The 18,323-nt window shown below is 46.8% G+C and overlaps 1 protein-coding gene across 1 annotated transcript in view; it reads left to right on the forward strand.

The window, feature by feature from the left end:
- SND1 (staphylococcal nuclease and tudor domain containing 1) overlaps positions 1-18,323 on the forward strand; it is a 397,553-nt gene that overhangs the window by 238,300 nt on the left and 140,930 nt on the right. The window contains exon 15 of the mRNA XM_038752145.1: positions 15,495-15,636. Coding sequence (XP_038608073.1) covers positions 15,495-15,636 — 142 coding nt within the window. The remainder of the gene's footprint in view (positions 1-15,494; positions 15,637-18,323) is intronic.

Below are 18,323 nucleotides of genomic sequence, written 5' to 3' on the forward strand. Positions count from 1 at the left end.
CTGCTAAAAATCAGCAGTCGTTTTTATTTGCATGCGGTCTTAAACATATTGTATACGCAGGAGAGCCAAATATAGTTTTCAAAGAACAAGATAGTCGTAACATTAAGCATCTCCGTAATTTGGTAATGACCCAGGCAGACATGGGTCACTTACCAATCATTCAATCAGAGGTATTTATTGAGCGCTTTCTATGGGTAGAGCACTGTACTAAGTGCTTGGGGATGTACAGTACAGTTGGTAGATGTGATCTTTGTTCATGAGGCTGTTACAGTTTACAGGGAGAAACAGATATTAAAATAAATTACCACTCATGTACTTATGAGGATGCTCCAGAAACCCTTAGATCAGCAGGTGTTGCTTAAGTGACATGTTACATTTCAGCATTTTTTCACCATGGTGCCCTGATCTCTCGTCCCTGGCAACCTGCAACCCTAGAGCAGGAAGGGCGAGTGTTGTGAAGGAGGCTTGATGGGAAAGCTGTCAGCATCCTTAAGCAGCAGCTGCCAATCATGCAGACTCCTAGCTAGGCCAGATGGAAAAAATTTCCAACCTACACAAGCTCAGCCTAACACTTTCACTGCTTCTGGGCTGATGTGCAGTCATTCATTCATTCATTCAGTCGTATTTATTGAGCACTTACTGTGTGCAGAGCACTGTACTCAGTGCTTGGGAAGTACAAGTCAGCAACATATAGAGACGGTCCCCACCCAACCACGGGCTCACAGTCTAGAAGGGGGAGACAGACAACAAAACATGTAGACAGGTGTCAAAATCGTCAGAACAGATAGAATTAAGGCTATATACACATCATTAACAAAGTAAATAGAATGGTAAATATGTACAAGTAAAATAAATAGAGTAATAAATCTGTAAAAGTGCTGTGGGGAGGGGAAGGAAGTAAGGCTGGGCGGAGGGGGAGAGGGCAGGAGGATGGGGAGCAGTGGTAGTATCAGATCCCCCAGTGTTTCATGGCTAATGTGTTAAATGCTATTAGCACCTTTAAAGACAGTCAGTATCTGTGAAATATTTTCATGTCCACTATCTAGTTCTGCCACAAGCAGGCAAAACCTGCGTCTCCCTTCTTCATATTCCCACATGAGCTAAATATTTAAAATCATTCCTGGCTACCCTCGAATTTTGCTTTATCTTAGGATCCCATCATATTCAAGTATAATTTACACTTATGAAAGCAGTACTAAGTGTTCTTCAAGACTAGGTGCTCCTGCTGAACCCAGCTTCACTACATTTTAAGGTAGAAAATTCCTTTCCCTTGCAAACTGAATACTGATGAATCAGGTAAATTTTAGTTGCGCTGAAGTATATAATGTTTTCAAAAATACTTTTGTATTGAGCTTGGGGCAATTATGGTTTTACATTTTGTTTTTAATAGGTGGTATTTGTTGCTGTTTAGTGTGACCTGGCCCTTTTCCTCTGCTGACTCAATTGTTTTTTCTGTCAGCCTCATCAGATAGAGATGTTTTCATTCTGTTCCATTTCTGAAAAGAATCGCTCATTGCCCCTGAGAATCTGAATTTCCACTTTGGTTCCCCCGCCATGTTTGTTTGATCGTGGTCCTTTTTATTATTTAACTGTTTTTGTTTTGCTTTGTGATTTAGTTATTCAAATTAGGCGTATTATTTTATGTGATTTAAGAGTCTTAGATTTCACTAGATATTAAGTTATTCAAATATCCAATTGTAAGTGCAATATAAGATGCCTTCAAGAACACCAGTATCCATTACCACCTTTGGAAAATGTATCCTTAGAGGAGCAGTGTGGCCTTGTGGAAAGAGCACGGGCCTGGGCATCAGAACCTGGGTTCTAATTCTGGCTCTGCCACTTACTTGTCTGGTGCATGACCTTGGACAAATTACTTAACAACTCTGTTTCGGTTACCTCATCTCTTAAAATGAGGATTAAGACTGTGAGCCCCACATGGTACTTGGACTTTGTCCAACCTGATTAGCTTGTTTTCTCTCCCAGCGCTTACTACAGTGCCTGGTACATAGCAAGTGCTTAACAAATACTGTTTCTAAAATAAAAATTCATTTGATGTCCTAGGTTGGTTTTTCCAATGATGTTTTGTGTGTGTCTGTACACAAATGTATTTCGTGTGGGGAATCTTCTGGCGTAGCATCAATTTCCTTGGCTTTGCGTTCATTTTCCCATGAAATAAGGACTTGTGTTCCCACAGGAACATTTTTAAAACGTCTTCACTCTGCGTGTAATGTTTTGATTGCTTCTGAAATCTGGGTCGGGAATATATTCATGCCACTTCTCTGCAGCTACGTTCATCCAAGAATTTTCAACAACTGAGCAGCAAGTGTATTTTCAAATTCTCCTAGGGAGGTTTTCAAGTCCCATCTTCAGATCAGTCTGTATTGCAGCACATTGTACTTCGTTAAAGCCACAAATAATGAATCATTAAGTGACACTAGTCGTTTAAACCACTGTCTTATTCCTTCTGTGAGAGAGTGCACCCAGTTATTCATTTCCTAATCAGTTATTTGGTCTTACTTCCTTAGAGATGCATCTCAGTTATTTGAGATCAACTAAGAGAGTAATAATGTTTCTATTCATTAATGTCCTTCTGTCTGCAAAGCACTGGGGAAGGATACTCTAGTGAAAATTAGACACAATACCTGGCCCTCAGGGGGCTCACAATCCAAGAGTAAAATGGGAAGAGGGGACTGGTGCCACACTCAAGGAAAGATAAAACAAAACACAACATCAGAAAAGGACAAAGACCTGGATTAAAAACGAAAAATCAGTACTGGTAGTAGAGCTAGGAGAGCAGGATTTTGATCTCCTCTCATCTGAGTCCAGCAGTCACAACCGCAGCCGCACCCACAGTCTTCCTGCATTCTCTGTTTTACGTAGGCGGCTCCCTGTAGTTGCTTCTGGCCTTCCTGCCCCATTGGGGTAAGACAGGTCAAGGTCAAGGCCCCAGGATAACCCCTTTGGGGGGCAAAGGGAGGGGCTGCAGGTTCCTGGTCCGGGGCTCAACTAACCGATGGGTTGGGAGCCGAGGATGTTTTGCCATTCTCTTGTGGCGTCTCCCCTGAGCCGATTCAACCCCACAAATAATACCGCACACAGACCCGGTACAGGATTCTTTTGCAAACATGTCGAACTGTCCATTCATGTCGGATGCTTCATCAGTGAAACATCCTATCCGTTTTTCATAGAGTTGTGATTTTTATCTAGGAACATCTGCCACAGTCTGGAGCATATTTCTCCCCGTATTTGACTTTAAGGTTATTAGAGATATCAGGGATCTGCTTGGGTTTTGTGGCACACATCTTAGAATTCTTGAGCAAATATCAGTTGATGTCTCTATCTTGAGAAGCGTCAGTTTGAATTGAAAATGTGCCAGCTCTATGCACGTTATGAAGTGAGACTTCTTAAGCTGCCGATAATGTCAGTACTACAATTCGCTGTTTTAAAACGAGTTAAGTCAACGTGCCTTCCTCCGCAATCTCTTTTCTAATTGCTCCAGCTAGTATATGTTCACGCTCGTGTTCATTGCATAGGGCATCTTACAGTCTCCAAATGTGTAAGAATTTGAAAGTGCCTCATAGCCCATTTGTTTTATTGCTTCAACTTGCTGCTGAGTCATTTGCCCCTCAATGGCTGAGCATTGTTTTACCAATCGCTTTAATTATAAATGTCACTCTTAACACTGCTCTTTTTTTAACCTGTTCTATCTTCAGGTACCTCTAATTGTGAATAAGGTGCTTAATGATATCAAATTGTAGACTGGAGGGTCATCCACAGTCAGTGGTTATCGATCAGGCAAGCTGTGGGCACTCGGCACTATTCTAGGTGATTGGTCACCCGCGGGAAAAACCAAATGCTTTCTTTCCCTCAATAATAATAATAATGGGGTATTTCTTAAGTACTTACTGTGTGCCAGGTATTTTTTCTAAGTGCTGGGGTAGATACAAGCTTATCAGGTCGGACAGTCCATCCCACGTCAGTCTCACAGTCTGAGGGAGAGCAGGTATAGCATTCCCTTTTACCAGTTGAGGAAAATGAAGCACAGAGAAGCTAAGTGACTAACCCGAAGTCACAAAGCAGCTAAATGGCAGAGCTGGAATTAGAGCCCAGGTCCTCTGACTCTCAGGCCTATGCTCTTTCCATTAGGTCATGCTGCAGGCAGGGTCCGTATCAGTGCCTACTGATAGAGACAATTTATTTTTCATTCATTCAGTTGTATTTATTGAGCACTTACTGTGTGCAGAGCACTGTACTAAGCACTTGGGAAGTACAAGTTGGCAACATATAGAGACGGTCCTTACCCGACAACGTGCTCACAGTCTAGAAGGGATCACTGAGAGAGCATATTGGGGTGGATTATTCTTGGGTAATTGGGCTAGTGCATTGGGAGGTAGTGTGATGCTGGGAGAAAGTTTACTTGGGCTGGGGAACGAGTCGGTTTATGCATTTAGTTGGGCCAGGCTAACGGGAATGTTGGTTTATGCATTTAGGGATGGCCCCTGGCAAGCTTGGGGACACTAGCGAGAGAGGATCAAATGCCAGAGGCTCCAACCTTTGGTACTTATTTAGCCAGTTGCCTTTTTCATGCTCTTTGCTCCACTTCTGTTTTCCTCCTGTCTTCCTTCCGGGCCTGAAATGCAGTGCTTAGCATCTGTTTCTTTACCCGGGCCTAAACCACCTATGGATCCTCCTATAGGGGAAAGCTAAACTACATAGGATGTGTTCCTTGTTTATCAAGCACAGCTTTTCCATTAACACTAAATTGCTTCATTTCTAAATGTTGACCAGGGTGACATTTAAGAACTGCAGCTGGTTAAATTTAGGCAGTTGAAAAAAGCCCAGTCTAAGAATCCTCACTGGGCCTGGATCAATTCCACTTGCTTACGAATTGGATGTATTTTTCATTCAACTTAGGACCTTGCTGCTTGGTAATTTTTTCTGATAGATAAGTATCGATAGGCAGGTTGCAACCCAGTCAAATAAATATTGATGGACATTTGCTTCCCTTACTTAAATAATCCATTTGAGTAATATGGTATGTTAAAGATGGCCTCGTGCATGCTGACACGTCTTTCATTGACTGATCTGGCAGGAATTGCTGAGATTTTTCTACACAATTGCCTCTGCTTGCATCGATTTCACCTACTTTCTGACTCCCACGGTGCCCCACCCTTTCTTCTCTTTGAAGATAAAAAAAGGGCACTTGGGTGGTTTAATAGCTTATCAAATCAAAGGGGGAGGAGAAAATCCCCCAATCTTAAAATAACTACACAAGCTTTCAACTAGAAGTACCAAACACGTAGAAATTACTCAACAAAAGCTTTCCCAGAAATGTTGGGCTTCAACAGTCTATGTATTGTCCCCCTTCCCCACTCTGTCCACCTGTCTGGATGGTGGCCCAGGGGGCTGCTCGGCTTCTAGAAGATGTTTTTCTGGGTGCCTAACCCTGGAATCAAGCCTAGTCTTTTCCGCTGGGTTTTGTTCAGAATTCACCATCTCGTATTGATTTGCCTGCCACTTCTGGATGGGCTTCATGTCCTGAGAAATCTATGGGAGTGCTCTAGCCCTTTTCTTCACCCTTGCTTTACCGTCTCCTCATTATTCTTTGTTTATTGCTTGTATTTTAGGCTTCTTGCGTAGGTACTCTCATTGCCATTTCCTTGCTGTCTCAGGGCTCTGCAACCCTGGCACGGTCCTAGGCTGTGAGAGAGTAGGGCCAGGATGAGTGGCATCACATGCTTGTGCCAACTCTCAGAGGGATGGAGCTGAGATGACACACAACTCTCCAGCCACAGGGGCTTTGGGGATAATAAAAGCCAATCAATCTCTTGGGTCCCTCCTTTGGGTTGGGCATTGGACGAGCATTGGCTTCAAAGCTGTCCGTCACCTTGCCCCCTCCTACCTCACCTCCCTTCTCTCCTTCTACAGCCCAGCCTGCACACTCCGCTCCTCTGGTGCTAACCTTCTCACTGTGCCTAGTTCTCTCCTGTCCCACTGTCGAAACCTGGCCCATGTCTTACCTCTGGCCTAGACTCTCGTCCCTCCTGAAATCCACCAAACAACCACACTTCCCCACCTTCATAACCCTACTGAAAGCTCACCTCCTCCAGGAGGCCTTTCTGGGCTAAACCCCCCCTTTTCCTCTGCTCCCCATCCCCATAGGCTCCACTCGCTCCCTCTGCTCTACCCCCCTCCTCCCCACCCCGTAGCACTTGTGTGTATGTATGTACATATTTATCATTCTGTTTATTTTTACCAGTGATGTGTATATATCTATAATTCTATTAATTTATATTGATGCTACTGATGCCTGTTTACTTATTTTGATGTCTGTTTCCCCCCTTCTAGACTGTGAGCCCGTTGTGGGCAGGGATTGTTCTCAGTTGCTGAATTGTACTTTCCCAGTGCTTAGTACAGTGCTCTGCCCACATTTAGCCCTCCAAAAATATGACTGAATGAATGACAGAGAATGAGAGAGAGCTATGGAGAGAGAAAGGGAGAAAGACGGCAGGTCTGTTCCTCATATGTTGTGTTTGCCCTAATGGGCCTGCGTTGGTAGGAGTGAGCTTGAAAAAAAACTGTGTCCTTGATTCCTGCTCCATTCAATAGTACTTTTCCTAGCAGTCATGGGTTGGAGTTCCAAGCCACCTTTGTCCAATAAACAGTGAGGCAAACCTGTCTTGTGGAGGTGGTACACCACACAAGGAGAGAGTGAATGAACTTCTTATCAAGGGTGAAAATGTTTTATCCAAACGCAGGGTTAACCACTTGGGAGCAATGTAGAATTGAAGAGTGCCTCTCCGCCTTTGCTACAGACTGGTTGACAAGAACCACTGAAAGGCAAGTTCTGTTAATCAGATTAGTTCCCCCAAGCCTGCTCTTGGCAGGGAGCCCATGGCAGGCACCTCCTTGCTTCAGGGTTTGGGTGAGAACTTTATTTTTGTGAGTGAGAGTCCAGGGACCGTCCCTTATACTCCTCTGGTCATTCCTGTCAGAGAGTGGTACATTTATATTGGCACAGCACAGGAACCAAGGAAGTAATGCCACTGCTCTTTCAGGGCTCCCTAAAATCCCCACACTCACCAAGGCCCATCTTCTGATTGTTTTATTGTTTTTTATGGCATTTGTTAAGCACTCACTACGCGTACTTAGTACAAGTATATTGTACGAAACACTAGGATAGATAGAAGGTAATCAGGTTGGACACAGTCCCTGTCCCACCCGAGGCTCACAGTCTTTATCCACATTTTACAGATGAAGGAACTGAAGAACAGAGACTTAAGTGGTTTGCCCATGGTCACACAGCAGACTGGCGGTGGAGCCTATATTCGGACCCAGGTCCTTTTGACTCTCAGACTCGTGCTCCATCCCTCCAAGCACATCACGCCCAGACAGGGACTCAAACCTTCGACCCTCAAATTAAAACTGATGCTCTATCGACTGAACTATCCGGTCTCTATTGTGCCTTACTAATTCTATCAGCTCTGGATATCTCCCTATTTGCTTCCTTTCTCATCCTGCTTTTCCTGGGGCAGTGCAGGGCAGCTCCCCGACAAGCATCCCTTACCAATGCAATCAGTTCCTGAAAATTGGGAATACAGCCAAGGAAATCGGACAGCACCAGACTCGGTTTGAGATGTGCAGAACAAGAGGTGCTGGAGGTTGGAGATAAGAGGCAGCAGGAAGGAAGTTACCGGTCATCTAGACCTCTCAGGGAATAGCTGGGAACTACAGAATGAGGCCTCTCCCTATAGTCCTTCAGCATGGGCCCTGAAGAACAAAGAGAGAGAAGAACAAATGGAATGAGAATGACACGGTAGAATGGGTTGGCCCATGGCTCTGAAATGGTTCTGTCCTCCATGAGCACAAAGGACAGCATTTCATGCCGAGTGCATATTCTGCCCTAGGACCCCTGCAGATGTCATCTTCACTCACCCGTGTCATCTTCAGCATCGATCGAATTCACGCTTCGCCACAGAGGTCTTCCCCACAACGTATTGCCCTGTGCTGTGTGGTGAGGCGCGTGGGAGAGCCGGGTGGGGTGGAGCGCCAGGGAGGTAAACAAAGTGAGAGATTGTAAACCACAGATAGCACTTAATGAACAGCTATTGATGGCCCAGCCTCAAATCTTTCTTTTTTTTTTTTTTTTTTAGACACAGTAGGCGTTGTTCCCCAAGGCCACCTCTCTGTGTTCCTCTCAATCTTTCGTAACGGCCCACTTATTGCTGTGTCTGGTTTTCTTCCCCAAGTAGGAAGGACTGATAATCAGCCTCTCTCTTAGGCCGTGTCCTGAGATAAGAGCCGCTGAAGGGGGACTGAGCGCCGGCTGGCCGCAACCGTGGACAGGAAAGGAATTTCAGTGAGGGACCTTTGAAGGGAGTGGGAATTTGGGTACCATCAACTGTTGTGATCGATCTGCAGTACTGCTGTGTGGGTATGACTAAGCTATAGGATATTCCCAGGGCTGCTGCTGTACATAAGCCAAGCAGGCCACCTTTACAGTTTTGGCAGGCAGGAAGGACCTCACACTGTAACATCACGACAGGATCCTAGTACTGAGTCTTGCGTACGAATTCATCGGCCCTCGGCAGAGTGGACCCCAAAGGCTGCAGTGCCCGGTGGGTCATTTCATTGACAGTGTGTGTTGTGGTCACTTTGGCTATAAATGGGCCCGGCACCTAAAGAAAGCTAACAGTAATAATATTCCTAATAATTTGTGCCAAGCACTGTGTTGAGTTCTGGGGTATACACAAGGGAATCAGGTTGGATCCACATTTTCTCTTGTATTGCACCCCAGCCTGCCTACTCAATAATAATAATGATGGTATTTGTTAAGCACTTACTATGTGCCAAGCACTGTTCTAAGCACTGGGGTAGATACAAGGTTATCAGGCTGTCCCATGGGGGGCTCAAAGTCTTAGTCCTCATTTTACAGATGAGGTAACCGAAGCACAGAGAAGTTGTGACCTTCCCCAAGTCACACAGCTGACAGGTGGCAGAGCCGGGATTTGAACCCACAACCTCCGACTCCCAAGCCTGTGCTCTTTCCAGTAAGCCAGGCTGCTTTCTCCACGTGAACCATAAATGGCAAGGAAAGGAAAGGGCAAGGGCCCCACACCAAACACTGGTACTCTAATCTGTTCCTTCACCCAGCTCTCAGTCCTGAAATCTCAGGATGAAGACACATCCACCGTTTCCGACGTCCACAGTGACTGTGTGGGCCGGTTTGCTTTGGGGACTTTGTTCAGGGGCCCCACACCTGGGACTCAGTTATCTGAAGCTTTGCTGGAAGAGGTAGTGCTCCGTTCTCCTTAGGTGAACCTGCATAGCATGATGCTTGGCACGTTGTAAGCACTCAGTAAATACCTTTGATGATCCGAGGCCTAGTGGGATTAAGATGCACAGCTTGATGGTGAGAATTGCAGTTTGGTGACGGGGCTGTACTACAGCTAGTGTGACTGGTGTGGTTATGGCGTCTGAGGTTCTGGAGGAGATGGGAGGAGGGAGAGGAGGCAGCAAGAAAGATGTCAAGATTCCTTTCACGCCTCTCTTCTGTCCACCTCGCCCCCCCTTTTCTCTCTAAGGATTGTTCCTTCTAAATAGCTTCTTTTCTACAGGGTTAGTCAAGAAAAGCCCCTTCCTGTAGCTACGGAATGCCGATTTAAATGTGTTCACATTTCTTTAAATTGAGTCACCCCAGGCACATTTATTGACATGCATCATTACTTTCCGAGTTTCAAGATGCATTACGGAGGCAGAAATATCCCTTTAAAGAGATACCACCTGCAAAGGCAGGATAAATGTAAGCTAATGCCACCTTAAACTGGCGGATCCAAGGTGATGAGACTGTTCCTTCTAGGAAAGTGGGAGTGGGGTGTATATGTTTTGGGCCATGGAAAATCTGAAAGGTGTCCTTACCACATCGTTTGCCATTCACTTTTCGTTTCCGAACTAGAAAATAATAAGAATAATTATGGTATTTTTAAGCGCTTACTATGTGCAGGCACTGTACTAAGTGCTGGGGTAAATACAAATAAATCGGGTTGGACACAGTCCCTGTCCCACGTGGGGCTCGCAGTCTTAATCCCCAGTTTACAGATGAGGTAACTGAGGCACAGTGAAGTGACTTGCCAAGGTCACACAGCAGAAAAGTGGCAGAGCTATGATTAGAACCCATGACCTCCTGACGCCCAGGCCCGTGCGCTATATCTATTATGCCATGCTGCTTTGACAGACCACCCCATTGGGGTCCTGAGGGCAGCCAGCTGCCCAGTTATTGGGACCGGGATAAAGATTTCCTGCACGGATCCTGGAATACGAACCCTAGTGGCCCAATGGTTGCCTGGCCTTCAGGTTCATCATTCCCAAAAGGAGAAACATTGAAGGGGTTGCTAAGCACTTTGCAGATATAAAGTGCTGTGTACATCTTCAAGGCTGCCTGTCTCCTGTGAGTGAGACATCGGGGTCTTTCACGGTGAAAGGGTTCCCACCAGCAATGTACCACGTTGCTTGTGGGTCGGCCATGCCATCGATAGAGATGTGAAGGAAATAGAAGATGGTGACGAACCTAACTGCCCCGTTGGCACCAAGGCTGCGCTTGGCTTGGTTCACTGTCCCTCCAGGAGCAATCAAAGTGAACCTCACCTTCTCCTGCCAACGGACACAGGTATAATCCTCCTCCTCTTCCCCAACCTGCCCCCAGGCCCACTTCTGCATCCTCATGGTGAGGTTCTTACCCCACACCTGCTATAGCCCCCGATTAGCACCCAGGCCAAACCTCACTGCCTAAGCCCACGTCAACATGCCTGGGTTCTCACTGGCTTTCTCATTCTTTTGGTTGAGCCAAACAAGCCCCAATCCATACTGCTCATTCCCTATTAACCCAGTGTTCCAGGGGAATCCCATTTACCTGAGATTACTGAGCTCTTCAGTCTGAGTCTTCTGAGTCTTTCTGCTGTGCAGATCCTACCATTTGGGACTCCAGATGGGTCTTCCAAAGAAAATCATCCTCGCTTCTGTTGCTGGGTCATAGTTGATGATGTGTTACGATGATGTGCAGTTGAAGAATGTTGAGGGAAATAATTTTTATCTTCCCTCGTTTGGCATTTGCCCAGGTGCAATGCTGAGATTTGGAGCTAGCATCCTTTGGTGTTTGCTTTCCTAAAGCCAAAAAAAAAAGAGGTGAGCCTATAAGAAAAGAGACAGGTACTAGGCTTGCTACCTGCCTGAGCTTTGGAGGAAACCTATAGTTGAGGTGACCGTAATGGGGGAAGCATGGGGAGAAGAAGCCGCCCCTACTTTTACTGTGGCTCAGTAGCAGTCTGGTTTTTTTGGTTCCTCTTTTCTCCTCCTAGGAACGGTTCATTCCACTGTTAGCCAACCTTCCTCCCTCACTGACCCACCTTGGTAGCTACTGAGGCGTAGTCAAAAGGTCTGGTCTTCCACAGTGGCTTGTGCCCAGCCAGAGCTCCATGAAGTCAAAGGATCCATTGTTCTGTGAGAACTTGGAAGGGTTTGAATTTGAAATACTGCTGAACAGTAAAGTCTAACTACCAGGTGGTAGCTTAAAAAGCAAGGTCGACCAACTGATTGGATGCCCAGAATTTGAGTTTCTAATCTTGTCTGGGCCACTACCTTGCTAAACACGAATCGTCTTTTTGCTGGGGTTCTTAGTCTTCTTGTCATTCAAATAGGAATCAAGGCTAGGGCTTTGTCAGTCAAAGAAGTGTTTCTGGATGATCAATCAGTTATATTTACTGAGCACTTACTAAGTGCTCAGCACTGTACTAAGAGGTTGGGAGAGTATGGCTTAACAGAGTTGGTAAACACATTCCCTGCCCACAACGAAGGGGAGGTGTGGGAAGAAGTAATCAGAAACTTCTGTGAACTGGGTAGAAATTACAACTTCAGCCCTCAAACCACAAGTGCACATTCCTGTTAAAAGTTGTCAATAACATTTTGGTTTGCTTTGGCTTCCCCAAGTTCACCCACCTTGACCCATGTTCCTCAATTAGTGTAGGGCCCTCATCCAAGATTTATGGCTGGTTCGTATTCATAGGGCCAGTTCATTAGGGTCGACGATACTACCGCCAAACCAGACATCATTTTCATCTCTTTGATGTTACAAAATTCCCTGCATGACGTGCAGTCTCCCTCACCCCCCTACCCCCAACTCTATCCCTGGAAGCCCTTTGGTATAAAGAGTTCATCAGGGCCACTCTTTCCATTCTGGAACCTCAGACTTTGGAGACACAAACCCTCACTCCCAAGAGGACATTCAGCTTGGTATTCACGCCTGTGTTTGTCACAGTCAGCATTCGGCTCTAACCTTTGCCATAAAAAATGGCATTTTGAATTCCCCATTCTGCCTCTCAATATGTCCTTTCTGGAGCGGAGGCTGTTGAGTTGTGGGTTGAGTCTTGGGAGGCGGTCAGGAACATCCTATCGATTTTTTTATTACGCGGCAGCAGTGAACTCCCACTGCTCGTCTCTGCTTCTCAGTCTGAGCAGGTAGGGCCGTTGATGAACTAGATAGTGGCTTAGCTGAGGGGAAGAAAGTTTGGTTGCAGCTGGTGGAGCTGCCCCTTATAGTTCATTTTTCTGAATTAAAGCAGCTGCAATAAAAGGCCACCTTGTTGTGGCTGATTTTTTTTTTATAAGCTTGCTGTCCAGGTAAATGAATCAGGAGCAGCAGAGTGAGCGAGTGCCTATTTCTGAAAAATTCAGATTTCCCTTTCCTTGGGGGGAAATGGCCTTTGGTTCCGTGTCAGCCAATAGCATCCAGATTTCAGATCATCAATGTGATAATGCATTACTGAAGTACCGGCCCCATTTATGAATAATGGCTGAGTTTGGGCCTGCACGGCAGAGGGATTTTAATCAGCCGGGGCTTTCTGTCACGGGTATCATTTGTCTTGGCTTGTCTGTCTGGGCTCCAGCCAACTGCTAGGGAGGATATGGACGCTGTGTGGATGGAGGGAGTTTTCTCCCAACTTAAGCTCCGTGTCTCCTTGTCTTTCATCAAATGTGGTGGCAGAAAAGCTGCGAAGATTGCCGTCTCTCCCCTTTGCTGCCTTAGTCTCTCAGAAAGGAAGATGAATTCCTTTTCAGTAAATATTGTCTTGCTCCTCGCCTGGCTCAGCCTCTCCGGATGCTGCCGGACGCCTCGGAGGCGCCAGGGGTGACACCCTCACTCCCCCGGCTTTATTTGAAAACTCCTAAATACTTAAAGACTTGTTAAATTTTCATTAACTAATGTGCATTAATTTAGATACAATAGGCTTGTTGCTAGGAGCAGAGATGGTGAGGAAAGAACTCGGCAGAGCACAGATTGGTTGTGTCAGGAGAACCGGGAAAGTGTGGAGAACCTGCTGCCCTCACAGCGAGTTTGCATTTAGCGCTGGATTAATGCTAAGTGGGACGGGGAGCTGGAGGGCCTCGTTCCTGGAGGGATCGGGCTGCCCCCTTGCCTCCTTGCCTGACCGTGTGCCCGTGGTGCCATCCTCTGCAGTATCTCAGCGGTCGGGTCCTGTCCACCCGCCGTCCCTAGACCGAATGCTGTGGTGACTGCATGCTTAAAATATCAGGATCTGAGCTGCTGGTGGCCAAGGAAGGGAGATTTTGCGGCTATCAAATGGCCTTTAAGTGGGCAGGAGATGGGTGGAGATTGAACCGGGTATATGCTAATACAGTCTCCAACTGGGCGTGCTGGTCCAAGACACATGAACCACTGGAGAGCTAACTGGGAGCTGCTTTGACCCCTCTTCGTCCATGTCTTGCCTCAAGCATGCGACTCCCTCCCCCTTCATATCTGATAAGACCAACCTTGCCCCACCTTCCAAGACTTATTAAAAGCACATCTCCTCCAAGAGGCCTTTCCCAACTAAGCCCTCATTTCCCCTCCTCCTTATCCTTTTTTTGTTGCCCTTGCACTTGGATTTGTACCCTGCATTCATCCCACCCACAGCCCTACAGCAGTTATGTACATTCTAGACAGCGAGCCCATTGTTGGGTAGGGATTTTCTCTATCTGTTGCCGAATTGTACTTTCCAAGCGCTTAGCACGGTGCTCTGCACCCAGTAGGCGCTCAATAAATATGATTGAATGAATGAATATCCGTAACTTATTTTAATATCAGACTCCCCCTCCAGACCGTAATAATATCAGTGATGGTACTTGGTAAGCGCTTACTAGGTGCTGAGCACTATTCTGAGTGCTGAGGTAGATACAAGTTAATCAGGTTGGACATAGACCTTGTCCCAAATGATGCTCACAGTCTAAGTAGATGGGAGTAGGATTTAATCCCCAGAGAAGTTTAGTGACTTGCCCAAGGTCACACAGCAGACAGAACCCAGGTCCTCTGAGTCCCAGAGCCGGGCTCTTTCCACTAGACTATGCTGCTTCTCTAGACCTTGCTGCTGAAAGCTTGTTGTGGGAAGGAAACGTGTCCACCAACTCTGTCGTATTGGGCTCTCCCAAGCACTTAGTACAGTGCTCTGCACACAATAAGCACTCAGTGCAGTTGATTCTGAGGCCCACATTGATCCAAGGTTGATCCCAGCAGCCTTCTTGTCTTTGCTGCATTTGCCTGGCTGAGGTGAACATGGAGCCGCTCAGCAACTGAGCCTGTGCCCCCATGAGTTCCCGTTGAATTTTGTCAGCCAATCAGGAAATCAACTCTTGGACAGGTCTAGGGGGTGAAATGGCTTCTTGCTTGGAGTTTCAGGCCATCATTTAGCATCCTTCCTTGGGATTTTACAATTCCCATGTTGGAATCAACAACTATATCCAGCTTCTGTGCCCACCCTGGATGGTCTTTGACCCTGCTGACACCCAAATTGATTTTCCTGCAAGGAGAAATTCTTCTTCATGTATTCTGGAGGGTGAGGGTGGGGAGAAAAGACCCCTGGTTCCAAATGAGTCTGGGGCATTTGGCCTTTGGGAAAGACTCCCAGCACTCTGCCTCCCTGTAGGGAAGCAGCGTGGTTTAGTGGAAAGAGCCAGGGCTTGGGAGTCAAAGGTCGTGGGTTCTAATCCCATCTCTGCCACTTGTCACTTGTGTGACTTTGGGCAAGTCACTTCGCGTCTTTGTGCCTCAGTGACCTCAACTGTAAAATGGGGATTAAGACTGTGAACCCCATCTGGGACAATCTGATTACCTTGTGCCCCACCCCCACCCCGCCACCGATCCTGTGCTTAGGACAGTGCTTGGCACATAGTAAGTGTTAAACAAATGTCATCTTTATTATTATTATTATTATTATTATGCTTTCTTAGACACACCGTTGCATGGAAGTTGATTTCTCCTAGGTGTGGTATCTGGGTCAGGAGAGCCTCACCTGAGGTTTGGCAGTCTTGCTTATCATGCTGATTCACCATCTCCCGATGCCAAGTTGTGCTGGGTGCCCAAACAGCCTGGCTTTTAGAAGCAAGGCCTGCTCCCAGGAGACCATCAGCTAGCTAATGACTCTCCTGTCCTTCTCTGTTGGTCCCAGGATACCCAGAAAGCCAAGCAGTTCCTGCCCTTCCTACAGCGAGCGGGTCGTTCCGAAGCGGTGGTGGAATATGTCTTCAGTGGCTCTCGGCTCAAGCTCTACTTGCCAAAGGAAACCTGCCTCATCACTTTCCTGCTTGCAGGTGAGTCCTGGGCCCATCTGTGGGTCTCTGTGATCTCCCAGTTTGGGTACCTCCATCATCTTGTCCTTACGAAGTGGTGAGTCCTTCCGTCCCTGTGTTTGGTCTAGATCTGTTAATACTACTACTACTACTACAACTTGTGAAGCACTTACTATGTGCCAAGCACTGTCCTAAGCAGCGGAGTAGATTTAAGGCACAGTACCTTTCCCCCAAGGGGCTCACGCTCTTAATTCCCATTTTATAGATGAGGTAACTGAGTCACAGAGAAGTTGAGTGATTAGCCCAGGGCCACATAGCAGAAAAGTGGCAGAGCTGGGATTAGATTCCAGGTCCTTCTGACTCCTAGGCTTGTGCTCTGTCCATTAAGCCATGGTCTCTGAGGGGCATTGGTATAGGACTGCCAGAGCTGGTAAAGGAAGTGGCCCAGGCCCTCGCCCTCCTTCAGGGGCCAGATCTCAATGTCACATACTAGACCTGGAATATCCACTACTTAGCACAGCGCTTGACACATAGTAAGCACGTAAGTAACACCATTATGGTCTTTGTCATTATGATGGTGGAGAATGGGGAAAATTTAGAGTAGAGGTAGCTGATTTGGGGAATTGCCTCATTATAATCCATTTCCTGGGATCACACACCGGTGTTGACAATCCACTTACAAAGAGCTACGTAGTCATCTCAGCACAATGGGGATACGAGGATGCGGGTGGCCCGTGTCTCCCATGACCTCCCGGCCCCCTCCTCTTCCAAGAGGACCTGTTTCCTAAAGAAGATGGTACTGAGTTGGATTGAGTGGGGTTTCTACCAGGTTGGGGTTACCAGGAAATGCATAATAATAGCATAATAATAATATTATTATTATTACAGTACTTGTTAAGCGCTTACTATGTGCCAAGCACTGTTCTAATCACTGGGGTAGTACAAATTAATCAGATTGGACACAGTCTCTGTCCCACATGGGCTCACAGTCTTTATCCCCATTTTTTGCAGTTGCGGTAACTGAGGCCCAGAGAAGTTAAGTGACTTGCTCAAGGTAACACAGCAGACATGTGGCAGAGCCGCAATTAGAACCCATGACCTTCTGACTGTCAGGCCTGTGCTCTGTCCTAGGCCACACTGCTCCTGCAATGTCATAAGTTAGAGAAGCAGTGTGGTCTAGTGGGAAGAGCACGGGCCTGGGTGTCAGAGGTCATGAGTTCTAATCCAGGCTCTGCCACATGTCCGCTGTGTGACCTTGGGCAAGTAACTTTACTTCTCTGGGCCTCAGTTACCTCACCTGTAAAATGGGGATCGAGATTGTCAACGCCATGAGGGATGTGGACTGTGTCCAACCGATTACCTTATATTTGCCCCAGCGCGTAGAACAATGCTTGGCATATAGTAAGCACTTAACAAATACCATAATTATTATTATTATTATCGTCATCATAAGTCATGTCCCCTTGTGGGCTGTTTTCACTCTGCTCATTGGAATGGTGAGTGCTTCAGGAAGATGTCCCGAAGGGGGTCCTACGACCACCAGGATCGTTGATGCTGCCTGACTTACCACTGTCATTCACTTTGTGCACCACCCGGAGGCCTGTCCTTCACACTCAGTACCTCTTAAATAGGTGTTTTTCCCTAATTTAATCTCTTCTTTCCTCTCCCTGCAACTCCCTGTTCCGGAGCCAGGCCTCCCTTTCATTCGTTTCAAATGTCATAGGAATACTTTCTCTGAATCCCATGGTATTTATCTTGCGCAGCATGGCCGAGGCATTTCCCAGCTGTTCTAGGGCTAACGTGTGCTGGGAGGCGTCTCGGTTCTCTCCCTCCACTCAGTGCTCCCTCAGGCACATGTGTGTCTCTTCTCTCCCGTGTTTGATGGTGGCTTAATATTTCCCATGCCAGTAAGACTATGAACCATGCACTGTGAGCAGTTTCCATTTATGCGCACTCAAGAAGCAAACTGCTACATTTCTTCCCCGCTGGCAAGTAATAAAGTTATTTATTTACACTCACGACTTCTCAGAGGCCATTGTCAAGGGAAAGTCATCATCTTGTCTCTCCCCGCCCACCCCCCCACCCCCAACCTGGTAGACACCCCTGCTCAATCCAACTAAGTACCATCTTCTTTAGGAAATAGATCCTTTTGGAAGAGGAGGGGGCCGGGAGGTCATGGGAGACATGGGCCACCCGCATCCTCGTATCCCCATTGTGCCGAGATGACTACATAGCTCTTCGTAAGTGGATTGTCAACACCAGTGTGTGACCCCAGGAAATGGACTGAGTAATGTGACATAAGTAGTTATTGGACAGTGGTAGTGGAGTTCACTGCTGCTGTTCTCCAGGCAGTTCTGTTTGGGGCACCCCTGCAGCCTGTAGGAAGTTAATGATTGCTATACCGCTCGCTAAAGTGGGACAAAGTGATCGGAGAATCTTGGGTCCCGAAGGGAGAGAGAGAGAGGTCATGGAGACCCTGAACCTTGTTGGCTGGAGGATTGTGCTTTAGTTTTTTTGGGGGGGTGGAGGGGGGCGGGTGTGTGTGTGTGTGTGTGTGTGTGTGTGTGTGTGTGTGGGAGAGAGAGAGAGAGAGAGAATAGGGCTGACTCATCTGTGCCATAGCCTCTTTTACAGGTATTTTAGGTTAAGAGTTTCTAAGAAGTGGACTTCTGGCCAGTCCACAAATTTAGGTGTTATCTCTTAAAAAA

This window comes from Tachyglossus aculeatus, chromosome 10, assembly GCF_015852505.1.
Source record: "Tachyglossus aculeatus isolate mTacAcu1 chromosome 10, mTacAcu1.pri, whole genome shotgun sequence".
Taxonomy (NCBI): domain Eukaryota; kingdom Metazoa; phylum Chordata; class Mammalia; order Monotremata; family Tachyglossidae; genus Tachyglossus; species Tachyglossus aculeatus.